This window comes from Oncorhynchus gorbuscha, linkage group LG08 (genome assembly GCF_021184085.1).
Source record: "Oncorhynchus gorbuscha isolate QuinsamMale2020 ecotype Even-year linkage group LG08, OgorEven_v1.0, whole genome shotgun sequence".
In the NCBI taxonomy this organism is placed as follows: Eukaryota; Metazoa; Chordata; class Actinopteri; order Salmoniformes; family Salmonidae; genus Oncorhynchus; species Oncorhynchus gorbuscha.
This window is the reverse complement of record NC_060180.1, coordinates 59,828,177-59,853,947: the sequence shown is the minus strand read 5'-3', so window position 1 is coordinate 59,853,947 and position 25,771 is coordinate 59,828,177. Positions and strand designations below refer to the sequence as shown.

The following is a 25,771-nucleotide window of genomic DNA, read 5'->3' as shown; positions in this document are numbered from 1 at the left end:
TAAATAAGAATTCTCTCTTAACTGACTTTCCAAATTAAATAAAGTCCACCACCCAATGAACATCCAGCCCACTTGACACAACTGTGGGAAGCATTAGCGTCAACATGGGCCATCATCCCTGTGGAACGTTTGACACCTTGTAGAGTCCATGCCCGACAAATCAAAGCTGTTCTTAGAGCAAAAGGGGGTGCAACTCCATATTAGGAAGATGTTCCTAATGTTTTAGACACCACCACTTCTGACCAGAGCCAAAAGCCCCATGGGTCCCTAGGATCAAGTTTGGGAAAAATGGTTTTAGTCATTTAGCAGATGCTCTTACCCAGTGACTTACAGGAGCAATCAGGGTTCGGTGCCTTGCTCAAGGGCACAGATTCTTCACCTAGTCGGCTTGAGGCCTGGTAAGACATTGTTTACTAGACAGGGTTGTCATCACCAGTTCCAACAAATCTCTATTAAACTGGAGTTTAGATTAACCATCACCACTAAGCTCAGGGTCGCACTTGAATATCAAACATAAGAAAACCGACCAAAACACCAGAACTTGTCCAATGAGACATTGTTTTCGGTTGCAAAATGAATACAACCCTGCATCTCCTAGGATCTGGAGTGAGGGTTCCCCTAGATACAGATCTAGAATCAGCTTCCTCTACCCCAATCCAAACCTTAACCATTAGTGGGGGAAATGCAAAACTAAACCAAGATCAGTGTCTAGGGTAACTTCACCCTACCATGAACACATGGGACAATGTGAATTTGAGACAAAAAAACAAGACATGCTGGTCCAAACAATGCCCTGGGTTTTATTTGTGACAATTCAGGAGGATTTTCTCATTCATTTAGAGGGTCTCAAAGAAAAAACCTCATGGATCGATTGATGCCACTGGAATGGGCATTTAGATTGTGGTACAAAAACTAACCAGTAGCCTTGCTAAGTACCGTACTCTTCACAGAAGAGAGCTTGTATTTCCAAGAGGAAGGCACCCGATACGTGTTGTTTACCTCGGCCTGGCAGCCTTCAGGAGAATTATTCTAAAAGCAAAGACATTTTTATACATTTTTCCTTATGTATAAACTGGAATGATATACATGTAGTCAAACAGTTACTGCATTTTTCTCCCTTATATTTCATCAACAAGTAACAAAATAATGAAGTTTCATTAAGGAGCATACAATCATCAAAAAAACAGTAGGGGGGGTTACAAAAATATAAAAACATTCACAAAATAATTGGGGAAGGCATCTTAAACACAGGTAATCCGACAACAAACCAGAGCTAAATCATAAAAGCAGCATTAACCCAAACAAACTAGTGCTTAGATAAGTCAGACAGCAGTGACTTCTGAGAAGAAACTTCATCCTCATTTTGTTACTTGTCTCAAAAACAATTAAAAATGGAAGTTCTTAAGCAACCGATTACCCACCGACTGACAAACTGATGCCTTAAATCCACAGCCACCAACTCTGTATGAATGCATGTCACCATTTGTTTCCATGATACAATGAACCAACAACCAGGAATCTGTGAGAGGACCGCCTGGTTATGTTCACAATACACAAAATACAGAGAAGTTCATAGCTACCTAAACACATCGACTACAGCACGGGAAGCAATGAGGGAAGAGTTTACAAAAAAATAACTAATTAAAACAAAAACAAACTGATTTTTTTCCCCCTAAACACTGCACAATAAATAGATAACAGCAGGTTCCACACCATGCACTGACGTGACGACACTGTTGTATAACTCCTCACACCACTTGCAGTTTGTCTTTTGAAGATGTTTAATCCCAAGTGCAAAACATCACAAATGAACAATTTCTGTATTCAAGTAATGTTATATACAAGGGTGGTAGGGTATTACAAATATGCACTACTGTACATACAATTGCCATATTCATAATTTACAGACGTTGATATTTCTTAACAGTAAAAAAAAAAAGAGAAAAAGACAAGCATTGCAATTAAGTCCCAACAGTTGCCATGGAGACAGTGTTGCATGCTGTGTGTGCGCATACCACTGCCCCTTCCTTGCATTCACAACTCTACGATGCATAGCACCTAAATGAGTTCCCGGCTGAGCCCTTAGTCCTGCCTGTGTTCGGAGGCTACGTGACCTCCATGGCCACTGTGTTGTCCGATATGCTGTTTAGTGCTGGCTTGTCTTGATCCTGATTTTCCCTGGATGCAGGTGGAGAGAAAATATGAACAAATCAAAATCAAAGACTGCTCAACAGTATCTACATTCATTATTGACTCAGGTAGGTAGGTAATATTCTTGAAGCAGCAGTTTAAGCCACGGTGATCTGAACACTGAGTAATGGTCCATTTCTCTACACTGTGTCCCAAAAGGACTCTATTCCCTCTGTAGTATACTACAGCTCTATCAGAGCCCCGGTCATTAGTGCACTATGAAGGGATTAGGGTGCCATTTGTGACAGGCACACACCCCCTCCTCCCCTCACCTTGGCACAATGTCCATTGACGGGGTGTTTGTGGAGACCTTGGGCATTTGACAGTTAGCGGACAGCTTTAAGGCAGATGACGACACAGCGACGTGGGCGTGGCTTAGTGTCCGGGGTATGTGGCGCTTGGTGAGGGCCCCCCCAGCAGGACCCCCGAGTGAGGACATGCTCAGACGGAGATTGTTGTTGTTCCCCATCAGGACCTGAGTGGCGGTGGACTTGGCAGCATTGGTGTGGGGGGTGCCGTTGTTGAAAGTGCTGGGCAAGAGGAAGGGGGAGGAGGGGGTAGTGGTGGTCAGAGGGCTAGGGGTGGAGGTGGGGGCAGCAGGCGACAGAGATGCTGTGCTAGTGAGGTTCAAGCCCTTGTAGACACCTGTTGGAAGGGAGAACAGAACACAAATCATTAAGTGTGCATGGTTCTCGCTGAAGCTATACAAGCAGTATCCCCTTTGATCAGTTCCAACCTTTTGTTTGCTTCTGTGAAAGCTCTGCATTTAATTGGAAAAGCACTTGCACGTCTGAGATTACTTGTTGCAGGTGAGTGGGAATTATTTGATGATATGTTGAAAGAAAAAGAAACTTGCACACTAACTTTACCAGATTGACTTTGGCTACATACCGGCCTTATGGCATTGGTCAGTTTACAAAGTCCAAAGTAATACCTACAAAATCAATGTGCGAGTTTCTCTTTTCTTTCAAATTCTTCTTTTAATACAAACGCTTTGGTACAGTCAATGTTACCTGAGGGTGAAAGGACCCCGTTGACCCCACACCCCGGCCCTTCCTCATCCTTAGTCTTCAAGGCCAGCAGCTGGTCTGTGGTCACCAGGGCAGTTGCAGCAAACTGGGCACTGGCAGAATCTAACATCTTGGAGACCAAAACCTGGAAGAGGAGGACAACAAGAACTTATTAACACAAAACTGAAGAGACAACCTGAGATGGACAGAGAATGGAGCTATATGTAACATGGATCTCAAGAGTAGGAGTGCAGATCTAGGATCAGGTCCCTCCTAGATCAGTAATCGAATACTGAACAGCCCAGGTCAGAGAGCAGGCTAACCTGTGTGCTGTTGGCAGTGGAGGAGGCGCTGTTGGCTTGTTGCTGCTGTTGGATCTGCTCAAGCTGCTGTTTCTGCATCAAGGCCAGCTGCTCCTGATGCTGCTGGTATTGTTGGGCGGTGAAAGCTGCAGGAAACGGAGAGAGAAAAGAGAACCGGTCACTTCAATATGGGGTGCAACCAATTTTCCGTCCAATCTTTTTGTCACTGTGCAAATTTCAGGTCTGCTGAGCACAAACTTGAATGTTGTGAAAATTCTGTGCAACTTCCAGCGTGCGTTTACTGTGAACACGGAGGTTGAACCAGCTTTAAGTTAGTTTCAGACATTGGTCAAGTAGGCTACTGTGGATGATCATAATGTAGACCTACAAAAACAAATGGGGAATGCATCCCATAACATGGAAATAGGTGTTCTATCACTCAGCCTATACTAGCAGCCAATGTAGACCTATATTCCATGAGACTTTTGAAATAAAAACCATGCAGGGCTTGACATTAACCGGTTTATCCACTCGTCCTTCAGACAAGGTGACTGAAAATGTGTTGTTTGATGCAAGAAACCACTTTACAAAATAAAATGCATTAGTATTCCCATACCATTATTTCAAAGAAATCAGAAATGATGCTACCCCTGTGCCCTTTGGCTACTTCGCTTGTTCAAGCCAGTCTCAAAATACAACACTGCCGGTTGAAGAACAAAAAAAGCTCTTTACCCAACTCACTTTTTCACATAGGTCTAGAAAATGTACATGTTCTGTGTTCTGGACTCTTGTAAGAAGCAATCACTACCCCATTGCTCACTACAAATGAGCTATAACTGGGCCTTTAACTCCCTAACTAGTAAAGGATATGAACAAATGTGCCCAAATCACTACATGCGCTTGTTTTGAAAGCGAGAGCTGCATCTACTCACGACTGCTCATACTGTAAACAGTCTAGTTCAAAGTGACTGGCAAAGATATATTATGGCAATGGTCTATTTGCATATAGGTCAACTGCAACTCTGATTGGTTACGACACCGATCTGTGTAGTGTACTGTGTAGAGTCATGACTGTCAGTGTAATAGAATCCTACTCCAATGTGTTCTGCCTAAAACAAAATGTCATGCAAAGTTTTGCAGTTGAAAGCTTAGAATCAACACAATATTAGCCACTAACATAAGGAATTGTTTTAAGATGGTCATACCAAGGATTATTTATATTTAATTTTGAAATTTAAGACTCCTTAAGGTATCAAAAAAATTATTGGATGCACATCATTGAATTTGGCATGACCGCTGTCAGCCAATAAAAACACATTGAATTAACGTCCCCCCCAAATCTAAAGTTTGTTCTGATGTGTCCGTCCTACAAAAAAATAAAAATAAAAATCAGGAAACAATATTTTTATGGACAGTGCATTTAGAAAATATTCAGACCTTTTTCCACTTTTTGTTATGTTACAGTCTTATTCTAAAGTGGATAAAACATTTTTTAAAGTGTACTCAAATCTACACAACCCTTTGCTATGAGACTCAATTGAGCTGAGGTGCATCCTGTTTCCATTGATCTGAGAGGTTTCTACAATTTGATATGAGTCCAGCCAAACTGAGCAATCAGGGGAGATGGGCCTTGGTCAAGAACCCAATGGCCACTCTAACAGAGCTCCAGAGTTCCTCTGTGGAGATGGAAGAACCTTCCAGAAGGACAACCATGCAACAATCCCTGCAGCACTCCACCAATCAGGCCTTAAATGGTAGTGTGGCCAGACAGAAGCCACTCCTCTGTAAAAGGAACATGACAGCCTCTAAGATCATGAGAAACAAGATTCTATGGTCTGATGAAACTAAGATTGAACTTTTTGGCCTGAATGCCAAGCGTCATGTCTGGAGGAAACCTGGCACCGCTCATCACCTGGCCAATTCCATCCCTATGGTGAAGCATGGTGGTGGCAGCATCATGCTGTGGGGATGTTCTTCAGCGGCAGGGACTGGGAGACTAATCAGGACCGAGGTAAAGCTGAACAGAGCAAAGTACAGAAAGATCCTTGATGAAAACCTGCTCCAGAGTGCTCAGGACCTCAGACTGGGGGTGAAGGTTCACCTTCCAACAGGACAACGACCCGAAGCACACAGCCAAGACCATGCAGGAGTGGCTTCGGGATAAGTCTCTGAATGTCTTTGAGTGGCCCAGCCAGAACCCAGACTTGAACCCAATCGAACATCTCTGGAGAGATCTGAAAATAGCTGTGCAGCGATGCTCCCCATCCAACCTGACAGAGCTTTAGACGATCTGCAGAGAAGAATGGGAGAAACTCCAAATACAGCTGTGCCAAGCTTGTAGCGTCATACCCAAGAAGACTTGAGGCTGTAATCACTGTCAAAGGTACTTCAACAAAGTACTAAGTAAAGGGTCTAAATACTAATGTAAATGTGGTATCATTTTTTTTGCTTTGTCATTATGGGGTAGTGTGTGTAGATTGAGGATAAAAATAAAAATACATTTTAGAATAAGGCTGTACCGTAACAAAATATCCCCTTATTTTAGGCACCAAACTATCTCCATACATACACTTCCATTCATTTTTCAAAATGGCACCGGGGCCGTCAGACAAGTCTCGAGGCTGCTACTGGCAGAAAAGGCTGTACAGACTTCAGACGAATCTTGTGGGCATCCAAGAGCAAAAAGGAGAACACCACCGTATTCATGAGAGACTAGTCTTCCAATAGTGGTCATAAATGGTTTAGGCCAAACCGTTTGGACACCACACACCATTTTGTGAAAAGACCCATTTTCGGGATGTCTCATGGTCTGATAAACATCACTCTAGCTCTGCTACCTTTCAGCAGATGCGGAAGGGCGATATTGGCGAATGTGGTGATTGAGACGCAGCGCACGGAACCCGATAGCGGGCTGAAATTCCTCAACATAGTGATCGCTACATAGTCATATTAAACATTCATGAAAATACAAGTGTCTCACATGTATCGAAAGCCTAGAATCTTGCTAATCCAACTTTGTCAGATTTAAAAAAAAAAAAAAAGATTTATTGCAAAAGAATACAATTATCTGAGCATAGAGCCCAATAAAAAAAAAACAGCACAGGCGTAACATAATCACAAACTGCATTAAAATAAATTGTTTACCTTTGACGATCTTCGTCTGTTCGCAATTCCAATGCTCATTGTTACACAATGAATTATCTTTTGTTTGATAAAATCCGTTTTTATAGCCTAACACGAAACATTTTGTGAACCGCTTGTGTCGTGAATTCCGTCTCATTCCATTTTCGACGACACATTCCAGGTAAATAACCCACAGAGAACGTGGCTTTTCCAGTCATGTTTGGTTTCACTGCAATTAACTGGTTTGTTTGTAACACAATCAAACCTGATGGGCTATTTCACGGGACACATTTACTGAAAGAAACCGATTTGAAGACAAGTCATGACATCATTGTGCACCAATGATTTACCCGCTGTTTCGTTGATTGACTGTCTTTCAACCCAATGACCACCACTCGTCTTGAAATCTAGCTGGGTAGATAGCCAATGAGCTGAGCTAAACGGCAATACGCCATGTTTATGTGTTGCAAGACAAACCCATGTAGTAAGCGCCAGTGTAAAGAGAGTCATGCACTATTGAATTTTCATACTGGAAGGAGCTACACATATTACGCACGCATTGTTTGGTGAACGTGCAGATTCAGCTGTTTATATATCAATCATTATGGCGACTAAGTCAGGGAAAGCTAAATCTAAGTCTTGATATACAGATGTACACACAATTTTTGAATAAATTGATTGGGAAGGTGAGACCGAGATTGTTGTAGAACGATTAATTTAGCGATTGTGCAGGAATATTTTTTGAACGGGAGAGGACATCGTTTTGGACTGGTAAATTCTTATCATGCTAATGCCCTTGTTTGAAATTAATATAAAATATTATTTGTGATACTTTTACATTTTAGAAGCAATATATAAACATGTAATGTCATGAAATGTGAGGTGTGTGTCTGCCGCCCCACCCAAACCCACATGAAATAGACTATTTGATGCTGTTGAGGAGAGGGCAGGACCACAATGGCAAAAGTGAAATGGAGACAGTAGATACAGCTGGTCTGTTGTAATATTATAAAGACAGTAGATCTCGCAGGTAATAGTAATATTCAACCTTCAACTCTCTATATATATCTGTTTATTATACCTTTTGATACAGGGCTCATATGTGAAACTATTCTAACTGAACTGACACTGACTCCGAATGGGAGTCTTAAGAGTCTTATCCTGTGTGAATTTATTCTCTCTCGCTCCCTCTCTCTAGGACCTGAGCCGTAGGACCATGCGTCAGGACTATCTCGCATGACTCCTTGCTGTCCCCAGTCCACCTGGCCTTGCCGCTGTTCCAGTTTCCACCGTTCTGCCTGCGGCTATGGAACCATAAAATGTTCATTTTTACTCTAGGTGCTGTCCTGTTGCACCCTCTACAACCACTGATCTCCACCCAGCACAGCCAGAAGAGTACTGGCAACCCCTCATAGCCTGGTTCCTCTCTAGGTTTCTTCCTAGCCACTGTGCTTCTACACCTGCATTGCTTGCCGTTTGGAGTTTTAGGCTGGGACTATATAAGTAGATTTGAATTGATAAAGGACTGAGGGTCTTCCAAATATTGAAAGTGTGTAAATGGTTACATGTTATTTTGTAAAGGTGTGTATATATATATATATATTTTTTTTAAATCAATAATAGTATTTTTCCCTCCATTTTTTTTGGGGGGCGACGACACCGCGGTGACTTGATGATAGATGTCATGTAGCATTTTGGAAGTTATCATTCAGAAACTTTGCACAAGTACTATTGCCCTCTTATGTTTTTCACTGAAATTGTCCCCATCATCCTATCTGAATGTTTGTTTTCCCTTGTTCATTTTAAAGATGATACAAAAATAAAATTGGGGGAAAAAAAACATGTTTTTTAAAAATGGTTTTATCTAAACCAGATCTAGTGTGTTATATTCTCCTACATTCAATTCACATTGGAGTCTTCAGGCGGAAATTGCACAAAGTAAGGGGGGAGCTGTAAGAGGTTAATCAGCTTCTTGATATGCCACACCTGTCAGGTGGTTGGATAATCTTGGCAAAGGAGAAATGCTCACTAACAGAGATGAACAAATTTGTCTACACTTAAAGAAATAAGCTTTTTGTGCATATAGAACATTTGTGATCAACACTAAATGCTGTGTTCATATTTTTGTGCAGTATACATGAATGTAGGGGTAAAAGTGACAAGGCTATCAGGATGGATAATAAACAGATTAGCAGCAGCCTATGTGAAGTATGAAAGTGTGTCTGTGTGAGGCATCAATATACACGTGCAAATAGCCCGGTTAGACATTTGATCAGCAGTCTTATGGCTTGGGGGGTGTAGAAGCTGATCAGGAGCATTTTGATCCCGAAATTGGCGCTTCGGTCTAAGGCACTGCATCTCAGTGCAAGAGGCGTCACTACAGTCCAGGCTGCATCACATCCGGCAGTGATTATGAGTCCCATAGGGTGGCGCACAATTCTCAGAAACAGACTCAATGAGGGTGGTATGAGGGCCCGACGTCCACAGGTGGGTGTTGTGCTTACAGCCCAACACCGTGCAGGACGTTTGGCATTTTCCAGAGAAAACCAAGATTGGCAAATTCACCACTGGCGCCCTGTGCTCTTCACAGATGAAAGCAGGTTCACACTGAGCACATGACAGAGTCCGGAGACGCTGTGGAGAACGTTCTGCTGCCGGCAACATCCTCCAGCATGACCGGTTTGGCGGTGGGTCAGTCATGGTGTGGAGTGGCATTTCTTTGGGGGGCCGCAAAGCCCTCCATGTGCTCGCCAGAGGTAGCCTGACTGCCATTAGGTACCGAGATGAGATCCCCAGACTCCTTGTGAGAACATATGCTGGTGCGGTTGGCCCTGGGTTCCTCCTAATGCAAGACAACGCTACACCTCATGTGGCTGGAATGTGTCAGCAGTTCCTGCAAGAGGAGGGCATTGATGCTATGGACTGGCCCACCCGTTCCCCAGATCTGAATCCAATTGAGCACATCTGGGACATCATATCTCGCTCCATCCACCAATGCCACGTTGCACTACAGACTGTCCAGGAGTTGGTGGATGCTTTAGTCCAGGTCTGGAAGGAGATCCCTCAGGAGACCATCCGCCACCTCTTCAGGAGCATGCCCAGGCGTTGTAGGGAGGTCATACGGGAACGTGGAGGCCACACACACTACTGAGCCTCATTTTGACTTGTTTTAAGGACATTACATCAAAGTTGGATCAGCCTGTAGTGTGGTTTTCCACTTTAAGTTTGAGTGAGACTCCAAATCCAGACCTCCATGGGTTGATACATTTGATTTCCATTGATAATTTGTGTGTGCTTTTGTTGTCAGCACATTCAACTATGTAAAGAAAAAAGTATTTAATAAAAATATTTCATTCATTCAGATCTAGGATGTGTTATTTTAGTGTTCCCTTTATTTTTTTGAACAGTGTATATATAGACGTGGACTCTGTGCTTGTCTATGGAATGGTGTGTGTGCGCAGATAAACCTATAACCTCAGGCCCTACTCACCAGCTGTGGGGGCCGTGTGGCCAGCTCCTCTCAGGGGGCCAGTGGTGCCAGCCAGGGTAGCGGTGATACGACTCTGGCCCCTGCCCAGCCTCCTGAACAAAGGATCTGTGATTGTGTTGTCCTCGTCGTGTAGTGATAGTGTCCGGGGCCTGAAGTGCCTCCATCGGCTCAACTTAATGTTCAACAGTATCCGACTGAGGTCCGCAGAAGAGGAAGAATAAGAAGAGGTTCTGTCCGAGGTATTTGTTTGTGAGGTACTAGCAAACTTGTCTGTGACTGGAGAGTGGGCAGGCAGGTCAAGCATTTCAGAGTCCAGCCCATGAAATACATTGTCAAAGTCTGTGTGCGCCCTGTCCAGCAAAACCCTGAGGGAGAGAGAACAGGGTTAAGTCCTTCTGTTAGAAAAGGCATTCATTCATGCCATTGGTCACAGAAAACTATTACATTGATCTCACATCAACAGATCTTAATATGAATTGGAGAGTGGTTATATTTGTCCTGGCCCATCACTCAGCTGTTTACCCAAACAGTGGCGGGGGCAACCCTCCGTTTGAATCCTAGATTGCCCCTTTCACCCTACAGTAACCTACCTGCCCCCCCGTCCCAGGCGGCGTCGTGCCATGCCAAGGCAGCGTGGTGGCACGGTGAGAGTGGTGAGGCAGTAGCGGTAACGAGTGTCTCCCAGACCTCCCTCTGACGGACTGACCCACGGCCAGCTGCCGCAGTGGTCCAACCGAGACTAGTGAGACAGACACAGGAGGAGCCATTAGACATAGGACAAGTTTTAGACATGGTCTCTAGCTCAGTAGAGCATGGTGCTTATAACGCCAAGATAGTGGGCTCAATTCCTGGGACCAGCCACACATAAAAACATGATTCACTCATGACTAACAAGTCTTGGATAAAAGCGTCTGCTAAATGGCATATATTAATTTATAATGCAAGTTACAATACATGGCCAGACAGAATGCCACAGGGACAATATGATTACATGTGTGTTCAATTTCCTGCATTTTGTTTTGAATTAAATACAAAAGTATGTGGACACCCCTACAAATCAGTGACCTCGGCTACTTCAGCCACACCAGTTGTTTGACAGTTGAATAAAATCGAGCAGACAGCCATGTAACCTCCATAGGCCATTCTACTGGCAATATTTGTCTAACTGAAGAGCTCAGTGACTTAACGTTGCATCGTCATAGGATGCCACCTTTCCAACAAGTCAGTTGATCAAATGTCTACCCTGCTAGAGCTGTCCCAGTCAACAGTAAGTGCTGTTATTGTGAAGTGGAAACGTCTAGGAGCAACAACAGCTCAGCCGCGAAGTGGTAGGCCACATAAGGAATAATGGTCTGGGGCTGTTATTGGTTCGGGCTAGGCCACTTAGTTCCAGTGAAGGGAAATCTTAACGCTTCAGCATACAATGACATTCTAGATGATTCTGTGCTTCCAACTTGGGGAAGGCCGTTTCCTGTTTCAGAATGACAGTGCCCCTGTGCACAAAGTGAGGTCCATACAGAAATGGTTTGTCGAGATCGGTTGTGGAAGAACTTGACTGGACTGCACAGAGCCCTGACCTCAAACCCCATCGAACACCTTTGTGATGAATTGGAATGCTGACTGCGAGCCAGGCCTATTGCCCAACATCAGTGTCCGACCTCACTAATGCTCTTATGACTGAATGGAAACAAGTCCCTGCAATGTTCCAACTAGTGATGCGCTGATAGGGCATTTTTGGCTGATGGCGATATCTTTCTTGCCCCAAAAAAATTATACTGATAACAGATATTTAAAATGTTTGTGACCTTTTGAGCATTCTAGTACAGTTAAACAGTTACACAAGCGGTCTAAGGAACTGCATCTCAGTGTAAAAGGCTTCAAAGACACTGGTTCGAATCCAGGCTGTGATTGGGAGTCCCATACGGCGGCACACCATTGGCCCAGTATCGTTCGGGCCGTCATTGTAAATAAGAATTTGTTCTTAGACTTACCTAGTTAATTTTTAAAAAGTTAACCCAAAAAGTTATTTTGTTGGCATTTACGCATGCCCCCATTACCAGTAAAACATAACCAAAACGTATTACCTTCACTTACTTGCTGTGCTGTTTCGTTCATTTGTTCAGTCGTTTCATTCTCAACCAGAATTTCTATGGAATGCCGTTTGTGTCTTTGCGTGTTAAAAAGAACACAGTAGCACTCCCAAAGCATCATTTGTTCGACCGCAACTCCTGGGGTAGCTAGCTTTAGCTTGGTACCTAGCTAGCACCAATACAACCAACCTAAAAACAATGACCAGTAGAAACTGCAGTCATTTTCATTATTCTTAACAATGATTTAGGAGTCTTAAACGGTTAATTTGATTGCTTTTCTGATTTTTGTGACCAAGCTTCCTGCTGCTAGCTGGACATAATGCTATGCTAGGCTATCGATAAACTTAAACGCTTGTCTTGCTTTGGCTGTAAAGCATAATTTCAAAATCTGAGACGACAGGATGATTAACAAATGGCTAAGCTGTTTTTTCACTATATTTCACTTGTGATTTCATGAATATGAATATTGTCGAGTAATATTTTTTGACCGTTGCGCTATGCTAATTAGTGTAGTTGATGACAATTCTCCCGGATCCGGGATGGGTAGTTCCAAGAATTATTAAACTAGAAATCAGAACGATGTTGGCATTTTTAGCTAATGTTGCCCAATTCCGATTTGTTCACCAATATATCGTGCATCCCTAGTTCCAACATCTAGTGAAAAGCCTTCTCAGAAGAGTGGATGCTGTTACAGCAGTAAAGGGGTGGACCAATTCCATATTAATGCACATCATTTTGGAATGAGATGTTCAACGAGCTTTTGGTCATATAGTATATAATGTACAGATATTGGGTACAAAATTTACTTTATTGTACATTTACACAAGTTATCAGATGAGTCATTTATACTCACAGCATAATATTGACAGCCTGCTTTCCTTCGGAATGAAAAGGAACCATCGGGGTCATTCTCCTCCTCAGCTTCTGAAGAGCCGGAGTGCATCTGGAGAGGGAGAGCAGTCAAAGGTCACCAAAAGTACATTATGACAAAATAAAAAAGTTTCCCGCACAGATGTCCAAGGCCCAATCCCAAATCCACCCTAAGCACTTGGAGATTTGACAGATGACAATAATATGGTCATAAACCATCTTGCCCTCTGATAGTCTAGGTGGAAGTCTCAACATATTGCTTATACTAATCAAATCCTCTCAGATCTACAAGTGCATAGGACGTTGGGTTGCGTCCCAAATGGACCCCTAGACCCATGTCCAACCGCTCTGCCTACCTGGGAGTGCAGCTCATCATCTGAACTGGGGAAGTCATACTGGTGGACGTCCTTAGCGTTGAACACAGAGGGGCCAGAGTAGTGAGGGGCAGCAGCTGACAGGGGTAAGACTTTAGGCTTCCTCTCATACTTCCTCTTCTGCCTGACGACCTCAGTCTTCTCCGGCTAGAAGGGAAAGACAGACATTTCAAGTTGTCACTCACTTGCTAGCAATTTCTTGGGAGGGAAAGCAGGAAAAAAAACCTTGAGTAATTGGCCCGTACTCACAAAGTATCTGAGTAGAGATGCTGATCTAGGATCAGGTCACTGTCTCCATTGTGATCCAAAAGGCAAAACTGATCCTAGATCAGCAGCACTCCTACTAGGAGACACTATGTGAATATGGGCCAATGAGAGATCAACCTCTTTTCTCTCCAACTCACACACCCACCTTGGACTTGTACTCCTTGAGGTCCATGTGGTCCTGATGTCTGTACTGGTTGCTGTTGGTCAGCGGCGCCAGGGGAATAATATGGGCAGGCTTGGCCAGAGCTCGCTGGGCCAGCACTTCAGCCATGATCTCACCACCAAAGTCCGACATAACATTCCTGGAAGGGCATAGGTCAAAGTCATAATCAACAATTTTAATAGAATAACTGGATTTCAATCAAATTACCAGACAATCAAAACTATTTTGTAACAGAAGTACAACTCTATTAAACAGATCCTAACTACTCCACTACAGTAGTACCATAGAGATCATATAGGCCTAATCAATGTTGGCAAGATGGCTAGCAAACATACACTGCTCAAAAAAAATAAAGGGAATACTTAAACACAATGTAACTCCAAGTCAATCACACTTCTGTGAAATCAAACTTTCCACTTAGGAAGCAACACTGATTGACAATAAATTTCACATGCTGTTGTGCAAATGGAATAGACAACAGGTGGAAATTATAGGCAATTAGCAAGACACCCCCAATAAAGGAGTGGTTCTGCAGGTGGTGACCACAGGCCACTTGTCAGTTCCTATGCTTGCTGGCTGATGTTTTGGTCACTTTGCTGGCGGTGCTTTCACTCTAGTGGTAGCATGAGACAGAGTCTACAACCCACACAAGTGGCTCAGGTAGTGCAGCTCATCCAGGATGGAACATCAATGCGAGCTGTAGCAAGGTTTGCTGTGTCTTGTCAGCGTAGTGTCCAGAGCTTGGAGGCGCTACCAGGAGACAGGCCAGAACATCAGGAGACGTGAATGACCTCCAGCAGGCCACAAATGTGCATGTGTCTGCTCAAACGGTCAGAAACAGACTTCATGAGCATGGTATGAGGGCCCGACGTCCACAGGTGGGGGTTGTGCTTACAGCCCAACACCGTGCAGGACGTTTGGCATTTGCCAGAGAACACCAAGATTGGCAAATTCGCCACTGGCGCCCTGTGCTCTTCACAGATGAAAGTAGGTTCACACTGAGCACATGTGACAGACTTGACAGTCTGGAGACGCCGTGGAGAACGTACAACTGCCTGCAACACCCTCCAGCATGACCGGTTTGGCGGTGGGTCAGTCATGGTGTGGAGTGGCATTTTTTTGGGGGGCCGCACAGCCCTCCATGTGCTAGCCAGAGGTAGCCTGACTGCCATTAGGTACCGAGATGAGATCCTCAGACCCCTTGTGAGACCATATGCTGGTGCGGTTGGACCTGGGTTCCTCCTAATGCAAGACAATGCTACACCTCATGTGGCTGGAGTGTGTCAGCAGTTCCTGCAGGAGGAAGGCATTGATGCTATGGACTGGCCCGCCCGTTCCCCAGACCTGAATCCAATTGAGCACATCTGGGACATCATGTCTCGCTCCATCCACCAATGCCACGTTGCACCAGACTGTCCAGGAGTTGGCGGATGCTTTAGTCCAGGTCTGGGAGGAGATCCCTCAGGAGACCATCCGCCACCTCATCAGGAGCATGCCGAGGCATTGTAGGGAGGTCATACAGGCAAGTGGAGGCCACACACACTACTGAGCCTCATTTTGAATTGTTTTAAGGACATTACATCAAAGTTGGATCAGCCTGTAGTGTGGTTTTCCACTTCAATTTTGAGTGGGACTCCAAATCTAGACCTCCATGGGTTGATAAATTTGATTTCCATTGATAATTTGTGTGATTTTGTTTTTCAGCACATTCAACTATGTAAAGAAAAAAGTATTTAATAAAAATATTTCATTCATCTAGGATGTGTTATTTTAGTGTTTCCTTTATTTTTTTGAGCAGTGTATATACCCAAGCAGATATCTACATAGGCACTGTTGTATACATTATTTTACCATATTTGATCAGTTTCCAGAATGAAAGTTGTCCTGACTAAGATGACTGGCATCCGAGCAATATGACTTAAAAAAAAAAAAAAAACTTGAGTACATCTCTGAGAAGTACCCACCTCTTCTCTACGATCTCCAGGGTGAGGTGCAGCAGCTCTCTCTTGCTCTTCTCCCTCCTCTTGATCATCTCCAGGATGGTGACGGCTCGGCTCAGGTCCCTCCGCAGTTTCAGCATCTTCTCATACCCAGCCTCCTCGTTCTTACGGTTCTGAGGGGGGCAATTTCACCATTAATTAACTCAGCTGCTGTCAATAACCTAAGGTAAGCCTATAAATCAGTTGAAATGAAAATGCGTAGGGGTATACACACACACACACACACACACACACACACACACACACACACACACACTTGGGGCCAGTTTCCTGGACACAAAGCCTAGTCCTAAACTAAAAACCATGCTCAGCAGGAATTTCTAATGAACAGGACTAGGCTTTATCAGTGTACGGGAATCGTGTCAACTACCCCTTATAATATTATCAGAGACCTGGCCTTGCGGTGCCAGGACAACAACCTCTCCCTCAATGTGATCAAGACAAAGGAGATGATTGTGGACTACAGAAAGAGGACCGAGTACGCCCCCATTCTCGTCGATGGGGCTGTAGTGGAGCAGGTTGATAGCTTCAAGATCCTTGGTGTCCACATCACCAACAAACATGGTCCAAGCACAAAAAGACATTCATGAAGAGGGCACAACAAAACCTATTCCCCCCCCAGGAAACTAAAAAGATTTGGCATGGGTCATCAGATCCTCAAAAAGGTCCTACATCTGCACCAGAGAGCATCCTGCCTGGTAAGGAAACTGCTAGACCTCTGACCGCAAGGCACTACAGAGTAGAGGTCGACCGATTATGATTTTTCAACGCTGATACCAATTATCGGAGGACCAAAAAAGCCGATACCGATTAATCAGCCAATTTTTTGTTATTTTTTGTTATTTGTAATAATGACAATTACAACAATACTGAATGAACTTATTTTAACTTAATACATCAATAAAATCAATTTAGCCTCAAGTAAATAATGAAACATGTTCAATTTGGTTTAAATAATGCAAAAACAAAGTGTTGGAGAAGAAAGTAAAAGTGCAATGTAAGAAAGCTAACGTTTCAGTTCCTTGCTCAGAACATGAGAACATATGAAAGTTGGTGTTTCCTTTTAACATGAGACTTCAATATTCCCAGGTAAGAAGTTTTAGGTTGTAGTTATAGGAATTATAGGACTATTTCCCTCTATACCATTTGTATTTCAATAACCATTGACTATTGGATGTTCTTAAAGGCACTTTAGTGTTGCCAGTGTAACAGTATAGCTTCCGTACCTCTCCTCGCTCCTCCCTGGGCTCGAACAAGCAACACAACGACAACAGCCACCATCGAAGCAGCGTTACCCATGCAGAGCAAGGGGAACAACTACTAGAAGTCTCAGAGCGAGTGACGTTTGAAATGCTATTAGCGCGCTAACTAGCTAGCCATTTCACTTCGGTTACACCAGCCTCATCTCGGGAGTTGATAGGCTTGAAGTCAGAAACAGCGCAATGCTTGACGCACAAAGAAGAGCTGCTGGCAAAACGCATGAAAGCGCTGTTTGAATGAATGTTTACACACCTGCTTCTGCCTACCACCGCTCAGTCAGATACTTGTATGCTCAGTCAGATTATATGCAACGCAGGACACGCTAGATAATATCTAGTAATATCAACCATGTGTAGTTAACTAGTGATTATGATTGACTGTTTTTCAGTGATTGACTGTTTTTAATGCTAGCTAGCAAATTACCTTGGCTTACTGCATTCGCGTAACAGGCAGTCTCCTTGTGGAGTGCAACGAGAGAGAGGCAGGTCGTTATTGCGTTGGACTAGTTAACTGTAAGGTTGCTATATATATATATTTTTTTAAATCGGCGCATTTAAATACAGATTTCCGATTCTTATGAGAACTTGAAATCGGACATTCCAAATAGTCGGTCGACCTCTACTACAGAGGGTAGAGCGAACGGCCCAGCTGCTATCCAGGACCTCTATACCAGGCGGTGTCAGAGGAAGGCCATAAAAATCGTCAGACTCCAGCCACCTTAGACTGTTCTCTCTGCTACGCTATCGCACGGCAAGTCTATGTCCAAGAGGCTTCTAAACAGCTTCTTTACCCCCAAGCCACAAGACTCCTTCCTGAACATTTAATCAAATGGCTACCCAGACTATTTGCATTGCTGCCCCCCCTTTACAGTGCTGCTACTCTGTTATTATCTATGCATAGTCACTAATAACTATACATGTACATATTACCTCGACTAACAACTGCCACCGCACATTGACTCTATTTTACTGCTGCTCTTTAAATGATTTGATATCTATATATATTTTTTTTAACTGCATTGTTGGTTAGGGCTTGTAAGTAAACATTTCACGGTAAGGTCTACTACACCGGTTGTATACGGCGCATGTGACAAATAAAATTTGATTTGCCCTGGTCTAGAGGTGGGAACCTACCTTTCTGGTCTGCATCTTCTCCGTCCTTCTGCGAAAGGCCACGTAGGGGTCTGAGGTGCTGGAGCCGTCCCTCTTCTCCTGCTTCACAGTGGGGTGCAGCGTGCCGTGCTTGCCGTTTTTCCTCTTCCTGGTCCAATAGTCAAACACTTCCTTGATCAGCTCGTCATCCTCCTTCAACAGCAGCTTGGCCTCCTGCAAGCTCACCGCCTGATCGGGGGAAAGAGGTGAGGGAGGAGCAGGGAGTCACATTTGGGAGGCGGCAGGGTCTCTGTTCTGATCCCCTGATTGTAGAGTAACAATTTCTGGTTTCTGTAGCGTGACACAGCTTGATGTGCAAGACCGTACCGTACACCCCCTGGACAGGATGCTAGTCTGATGCTATGACTGCCCATTGTAGGCTACTCCCTCTTATCCCATCAAATGCACCCTATTCCCTGTGTAGTGCTCTATTTTTGACCAAGGCACTTAGGGCTCCCGTCAAAAGTAGTACACTATATGTAGGGAATAGTGTGCCATTTAGGATGCAGATTCCAAGACTTACCTGCTGCCCACTGCCTTTCTCCAGACGGTCAACCATCTCCTCAAACTGCAGGAAGGTGATCTCCATCTTCTTCTTTAGCTTGTTCACAAACACCTCGTCTTCTGTGTCCAGGTCATAGTCCGGCTGCTCTGCGTCCAGGGTGAAAGCTACAGGTGAGAGAGGGAGAGGTGAGAACTTCAGACATGAGAATGGAGTAGAGATGGGGTGACAAATCTAAAGTTAGACAGACCATACCGATCATTTTCACAGGTACTTTGCTGATATTGTTCATGACGATAAGTAGTCTATACTAGAGAAATGTGAAGTTTGAAATGAAATATGTTTGCTAACATGGGTGATTAATTGTTAACCCCTCGAGGGTATGTGGGACAAATTCAAATACGGAAATACTCATAAAAACTCTGAAAACAAAGCATATTTTACATGGGTTTAAAGATGAACTTCTTGTGAATCCAACCACGGTGTCAGATTTTAAAAATGCTTTACAGCGAAAGCAAACCTTACGATTATTTGAGAACAGACGCCAGTAGAAAAAAATAATTAACCAGTAACCAGCCAAGCAGAAGAGTTACACTACTCAGAAAGAGATAAAAATTAATCCCTTACCTTTGATGATCTTCATATGGTTGCACTCAGAAGACATTCATTAACTCAATAAATGTTCCATTTGTTCGATCAAGAGGTTAAGAGACTTTAAGCTAGGGGGCACTATTTTTATGTTTGGAAAAAATAACGTTCCCAAAGGAAACGGCCTATTTCTCAGGACCAGATGATAGAATATGCATATAATTGACAGATTAGGATAAAAAAAAAACTCTAAAGTTTTCAAAACCGATATTGCAGGCGAAAACCTGAGAAAAATCGAACCGGGAAGTGGCTTCTATTTGGAAAACTCCATGTTCCATAGCCTCCCATTGCTCCACTTAAAGGAATATCCACCAGATTCCTTTTCCTATTACTTCATCAAGGTGTCAGTCTTCAGACATAGTTTCAGGCTTTTATTTTGAAGAATGAGCGTGAACGACCACATTGCGTAAGTGGATAGGTGGGGGCTCAGAGTGAATTGTGTGCAAAAGAGAAAGGCGGCCATTGATACTCCCGGTCCTGGTGAAAAGCCAACTGTCCAGATTGATATATTATCGAATAGATATTTGAAAAACACCCTGAGGATTGATTATAAAAAACATCTGACATGTTTCTGTGGACATTATGGATATAATTTGGAATTTGTGTCTGCGTTGACGTGACCGCTCTTTCCGGTGGATTCCTGGGCATAACGCACCAAACTAACGGAGGGATTTGGATATTAAAAATAGCTTTATGGAACAAAAGGAACATTTGCTGTTTAACTGAGAGTCTCGTGAGTGAAAACATCCGAAGATCAAAAGCAAACGATTTGATTGCTTTTCTGATTTTCGTGACCAAGTTACCGGATGCTAATATTATTTGACTGTTGCGCTATGCTATTCAGCGTTGCTGATGACAATTATACCGGATCCGGGATGGGTGGTTCAGAGGTTAAAATCCAAAAACCTCAGTTTTTTTCCCCGCTCGTTTTCTTCAGTAATCCACAGGCTCAAACAGTCGAAATAGGCAGACAAAAAAAATCTAAATTGTATCCGTAAAGTTCATAGAAACATGTCAGACGATCCTCAGGTTGTTTTTAACCTAAATGATAGATAATATTTCAACCGAACAATAAAGTTGTCAATATAAAAAGGTTAACAAGAAAGGCACTCTCTCGGGATAGCGCATGGAAAGGCTCTGACACATCAGGGTCCACTCATTCAGACTGGTCTTACTCCCTCATTTATCAGAATACAAGCCTGAAAGAATTTCTAAAGACTGTTGACATCTAGTGGGAGGCATAGGAACTGCAATTTGAGTCCTAAGTCAATGGATACTGTAATGGCATTGAATAGAAAACTACCTCCTGAATGGAGTTCTGATGTTTTCGCCTGCCAAATCAGTTCTGTTATACTCACAGACACCATTTTAACAGTTGGAAACTTTAGAGTGTTTTCTATCCAAATCTACCAGTTATATGCAGGCCGTTTAATTTGGGCATGCTTTTCATCCAAAATTCCAAATGCTGCCCCTACCCTAGAGAAGTTAATGAAACAATTGATAGCTACAACAACCTTGCAAATTTACACTCTGGTTCTATTTTCAACAATTTGGCATGCGGCTCACGCCGGTGAACTCTTAACCTCTCGGTGATATTTGGAACACCTGGCCAAAAGCTAGCGAAAATGCAGAGCGCCAAATTCAAATAAATTACTATAAAAATCAAACTTTCGTGAAATCACACATGTAAGATACCAAATTAAAGCTACACTTGTTGTGAATCCAGCCAACGTGTCAGATTTCAAAAATACTTTTTGGCGAAAGCAAACAATGCTTTTATCTGAGGGTAGCACCACCGTATACAAAGAGAGAAAGCATATTTCAACCATGCAGGCGTGACACAAAACGCAAGAAATAAAAATATAAAATCATGCCTTACCTTTGACGAGCTTCTTTTGTTGGCACTCCAATATGTCCCATAAACATCACAAATGGTCCTTTTGTTCTATGAATTCCATCCATATATCCAAAATGTCAATTTATTTGGCGCGTTTGATCCAGAAAAACACCGGTTCCAACTCCAATTTCAAAAGACTGACATCCAGTGGAAGCGGTAGGAACTGCAAGCAAGTTCCTTAGAAATCTGGATTCCAATTAAAACCCATTGAAAAGAGAGTGACCTCAAAATAGTTTGTCCTAGGGGTTTCGCCTGCTACGTAAGTTCTGTTATACTCAAAGACATGCTTCAAACAGTTTTAGGAACTTCAGAGTGTTTTCTATCCAAATCTACTAATATGCATATCTTATCTTCTAGGCATGAGTAGCAGGCAGTTGAATGTGGGCCTGCTTTTCATCCAAAATTCCAAATGTTGCCCCCTATCCTAGAGAACTTAAGGTCTGCCCACACCTGCAAAAGCTACACGTCCATGACGCCCCAGTGTAGCTCTCCTGTTATCACTGAGCACACATGCTAACGTAGTAGCATCACAGTAGCCTGGTGCTTAAGCCAATGCATTTCCATTCCAACAGTTCACAAGAAGAGCCGAATGCTCCCCTTTCCCATTACGGGATACAGGAGACCTTCTAGCCGATCTTCCCAGTTTGACATAATGCTGACTTATGTTCCGAGCTACTAGTATTTAAATTCTGACTAAAGCAATGGTTGTATTGGTTGGGGTAAAGTGATTAATTTACATTTGGTCGGTTCAGCAAATCAAGCCAGAGAAACTTTATGGCAGCATCTTGGCAACTGCATTTAAATTTAGCTTTCAAAGCCCAAGACATGACAATGCTGAATCAAAAACTAACACACCTTCATATAAATCAATTAAATTCCAATCATGTTAGATTGAGTTTTCGGCAGCCTCTACTAACACGGTAACGTGAATTAACGCAATTGCCTAGCTATAATGACACAGAAAAAGTTTGTGGGGAAAAAATTAAGTTACAATATTATTTTGGGAGGATATAGATATTTAACTCTAAGTAACAATTGTTATGCTTCTGTAGTTAGCAACAACAACTTTTCAGAACTTATTTCCCTTACTGATCAAAATTAGTTTTAGTCTTTCCTCTCTGCAGCAGACATATGGTGAGCAATATGTTGGGAACATCAAAGCACATTATCGAATCGGCACCTAAGTATCGTGATATTATATTGTGAGTTCCCTAGCAATTCCCAGGCCCATCTCACATCGGACAATAATGACATAAGCCCAGGAAATCAAATTTAGCTGAGCTCTTATATTGAGCAATAACAAAGTATGATTCATGTACGAGAGGATTAGGCCTACTAAATTAATACTACGGCTAGATCCCACAACGCTTAAGAATTATGCCTTACAAGTCTCAACTACTACCAACAAAACTCCTTGCCATAGAGTGGTGGGGAGGAGGAGTCTACAGAAGCAATTTGACCTTTCATTTTCCAGATTCAGGTTCACTCAAACATTTTACTATTGACAGTCTCAAAGTCAGCTGTAATTGTATATAGATTGGCTCTCCTTCAATATGTATTAGTTAGTCTCTGAATTGGTTCATACAACTTTGCCACCAGGGCATAAAACTACTCATCACTATTGCCTAGCAACAGATAAACCACATATTCAGATGTTATCAATACCTCTCCATAAACCAAGCTGAGGTATGACCAAATCCCAAATGGACATCTAGACCCAACTTCCTAGGGACTTGTGGAGATCTAAGAGGATGTGCCAGCTGCAATCAATATGGAAACAGTTCCACCGGACACTCAGATAGGCTAGGTGGAAGATTCATCTTATTACTTATACCAATCAAATCCTGTCAGATTGCCCAAAGTGCATAGGGAGAGTGTTTGGGTCGATTTGAGGTTGAGCGGTAGTATATGGTACTAGAGCCTTGCAGCCAGGTCTACTACTCACGCTGTATGTGAATAAGCTGCTTTGGCATCTTGAACTCTCCGGGGTAGAGGGACTCGTAGTAGGCAATGTTGCCGTCTGCCTCCGGGACAGGGATGACCATGTTGTGTTTCTCTCCATACACCGACTGAGCCGACATGGCCCTCTGGAGATGGTGTTCCTAGAGAAAGAGATCTTAATAATAACCAACACATTCGGCAGAAGCTTTTATCTGAAGCGACTTACAATCATGCGTGCAAACATTTTCATGTGGGTGGACCCAGCGGGAAACAAACCCTCGAGCCTGGTATTGCAGTCACCATGCTCTATCAACTGTGCCACACAGAACCACAGAGAAGAGTAGAGGAATGAGGTCAAATGAACGAACATACCTCTGCCCAACAGGCCCTAGGATTTAACAATCAAAACAGACCACTTTAATAGGTCAATTGACAGGGTCAGCTGTCAAAGAAACACCTTCAGAGTTTAGGTGATTGTGAGAGAGTACTAGAAAAACAAAGGACTGGAAAATGGAAAATAAAACAGCAGGACTTGGCAAGGCCAGGGTAAAAGTGCTGGAATGGTAGTCAGTCACAGATTTACTAGGCTATTCCCCAGGTGCAAAACCCAAGTACACTTTATATCCAAGGCAACATGTAGGCTTAACTCATACCAGTTTCGTAACTAAAAATTCATATTCTTCTGTTTCAAAGTCTGGGAGCTAGTTTGGACCAGGCACCTGGCAGATTATGCACTTTTCAAATCACTACAAACCACCAGTGGAACAGGGTTTCCATTAGCCGGTAAAAGCCAGCTTATGGCCAATAAAAAATGAGTGATTTATTTAAAAATAAATAAGTTTATTAAAAAAATGCAATCCCATTGCAATGTTTTCCACGAGTAGCTAACCAAATAGAAAAAGTAGTCCGCCAGGCAACCACCGACTGTTTGCTCATTGCTGTTGCTCTAAGATGGCAAGGCCGAGCAAATGCACCAATTGAATCCCAACAAGGAAACAGTCAGTACTGGTATTTGATTAACAATTATTGAAAAAGTATGGATTTCAGAAAACAAAAGATGTGCAAGCAACTACAGAGGACAAACATAGGTACACGGTGGGCATTCCATAAAACATTTAAGTATTGACCTTCGGTGAATCAATGTAATCAGCGCTAGATTCCATAAAGCCTGGTCTCTTACCAATGTTTGCTTTTTACCTGATCCAAATATTTTTGCAATTATGGTATAACTGATCAAACTTCTGTAGGCCACACACACACACACACACACACACACACACACAATATTCTGCCCTTATGAACTAATGTATTTTAGGCCAGAAAAACCACCATGTATGATTTAATGAAAATCAAACATACGGGGAAACTCAAGGAATTGTAGCCTACAGTGCGTGGAGGGCGAGTGAGCCGAGGGCTCTGTATGCAGCATTAGACCATCGCAGGCGCGTTTTCCTCAACAACAACCAGCGTAAGCCCTCCGATATATTCTAATGCCTTGATTTAATTGGAAATAACAGCAACATGGACTACTTTGGAAAAGTGTGGTATTGTGTTTACAATTGAAAACAGAAAATGAATTTAGTGTATTGCTATTTGTTTTTGGATATCGTCTAGGCCAGGTGCACTCAAGTACTATTTGAGAAGGTCCAGTCACAAAGGTCCAGGTGGATCATGTAATTAAAACGGCGTAGTAAACGCCCACCTCACAACCCATGCACCCCCCCCCCCAAAAAAAACGGATCACACCCCGCTTGTTGGCAGAAGGAACATTTCACAGTTTAAAGCAATTATACACATTTAACATGGAGAAAATATATTTGACATTTTAAAGGCAAATTCTCTGCAATTCTACACATTCTTCCATGTCTTATGTGTAGTTATATGATACCAGGGGTCGAAGCCCAACCTGCGGTCCATATTGACCACTTTCTGGGTCCTGATTTGGTCTACCAGTTGAGTATTGAGGGGGGGGGGGGCTCTTGGCTCATATGACCTTTAACACATCTTTTGAGATTAAAGTATTTCACTGCCAGATATGAATTGCCACAAAGATCAGAATATCAACAAGTGTTTAAAACTCTGGTCTATGAATTGCAGTTTTCCATTTATTTCACTGATCCAGATGAATTCTTAACCTCTTGCTGCTACCTGGCATGCAGGCGTCCCATCTAGAGATCTGGAAATGCAAATGCGCTACGCTAAATGCTAATAGTATTAGTTAAAACTCAAACGTTCATTAAAATACACATGCAGGGTATTGAATTAAAGCTACACTCGTTGTGAATCCAGGCAACGTGTCAGATTTCAAAAATACTTTTTGGCGAAAGCATGAGAAGCTATCATCTGATAGCATGTAACACCCCAAAAGACCCGCAGGGGACGTAAACAAAATAATTAGCATAGTCGTCGCTACACAAACCGCACAAATAAAATATAAAACATTCATTACCTTTGACCATCTTCTTTGTTGGCACTCCTAGATGTCCCATAATC

The 25,771-nt window shown here is 42.9% G+C and overlaps 1 protein-coding gene across 3 annotated transcripts in view; it reads right to left on the bottom strand.

The window, feature by feature from the left end:
* Positions 1–777: 777 nt before the first annotated feature.
* The window catches only part of LOC124041926 (enhancer of polycomb homolog 1-like), a 47,508-nt gene continuing 22,514 nt past the window's right edge, over positions 778–25,771 (bottom strand). For 2 of the 3 annotated variants that reach the window (XM_046360105.1, XM_046360103.1), the window contains 13 exons: positions 23,283–23,439; positions 18,814–18,959; positions 18,273–18,479; positions 15,844–15,992; positions 13,862–14,018; positions 13,432–13,596; positions 13,059–13,148; positions 10,706–10,854; positions 10,116–10,480; positions 3,524–3,648; positions 3,204–3,345; positions 2,463–2,835; positions 778–2,178 (listed from right to left, as the gene is read on the bottom strand). In XM_046360105.1, coding sequence (XP_046216061.1) covers positions 2,106–2,178; positions 2,463–2,835; positions 3,204–3,345; positions 3,524–3,648; positions 10,116–10,480; positions 10,706–10,854; positions 13,059–13,148; positions 13,432–13,596; positions 13,862–14,018; positions 15,844–15,992; positions 18,273–18,479; positions 18,814–18,959; positions 23,283–23,418 — 2,277 coding nt within the window. In that variant the 5' untranslated portion in view covers positions 23,419–23,439 and the 3' untranslated portion in view covers positions 778–2,105. The remainder of the gene's footprint in view (positions 2,179–2,462; positions 2,836–3,203; positions 3,346–3,523; positions 3,649–10,115; positions 10,481–10,705; positions 10,855–13,058; positions 13,149–13,431; positions 13,597–13,861; positions 14,019–15,843; positions 15,993–18,272; positions 18,480–18,813; positions 18,960–23,282; positions 23,440–25,771) is intronic. The other variant, XM_046360106.1, reaches the window with a different exon arrangement.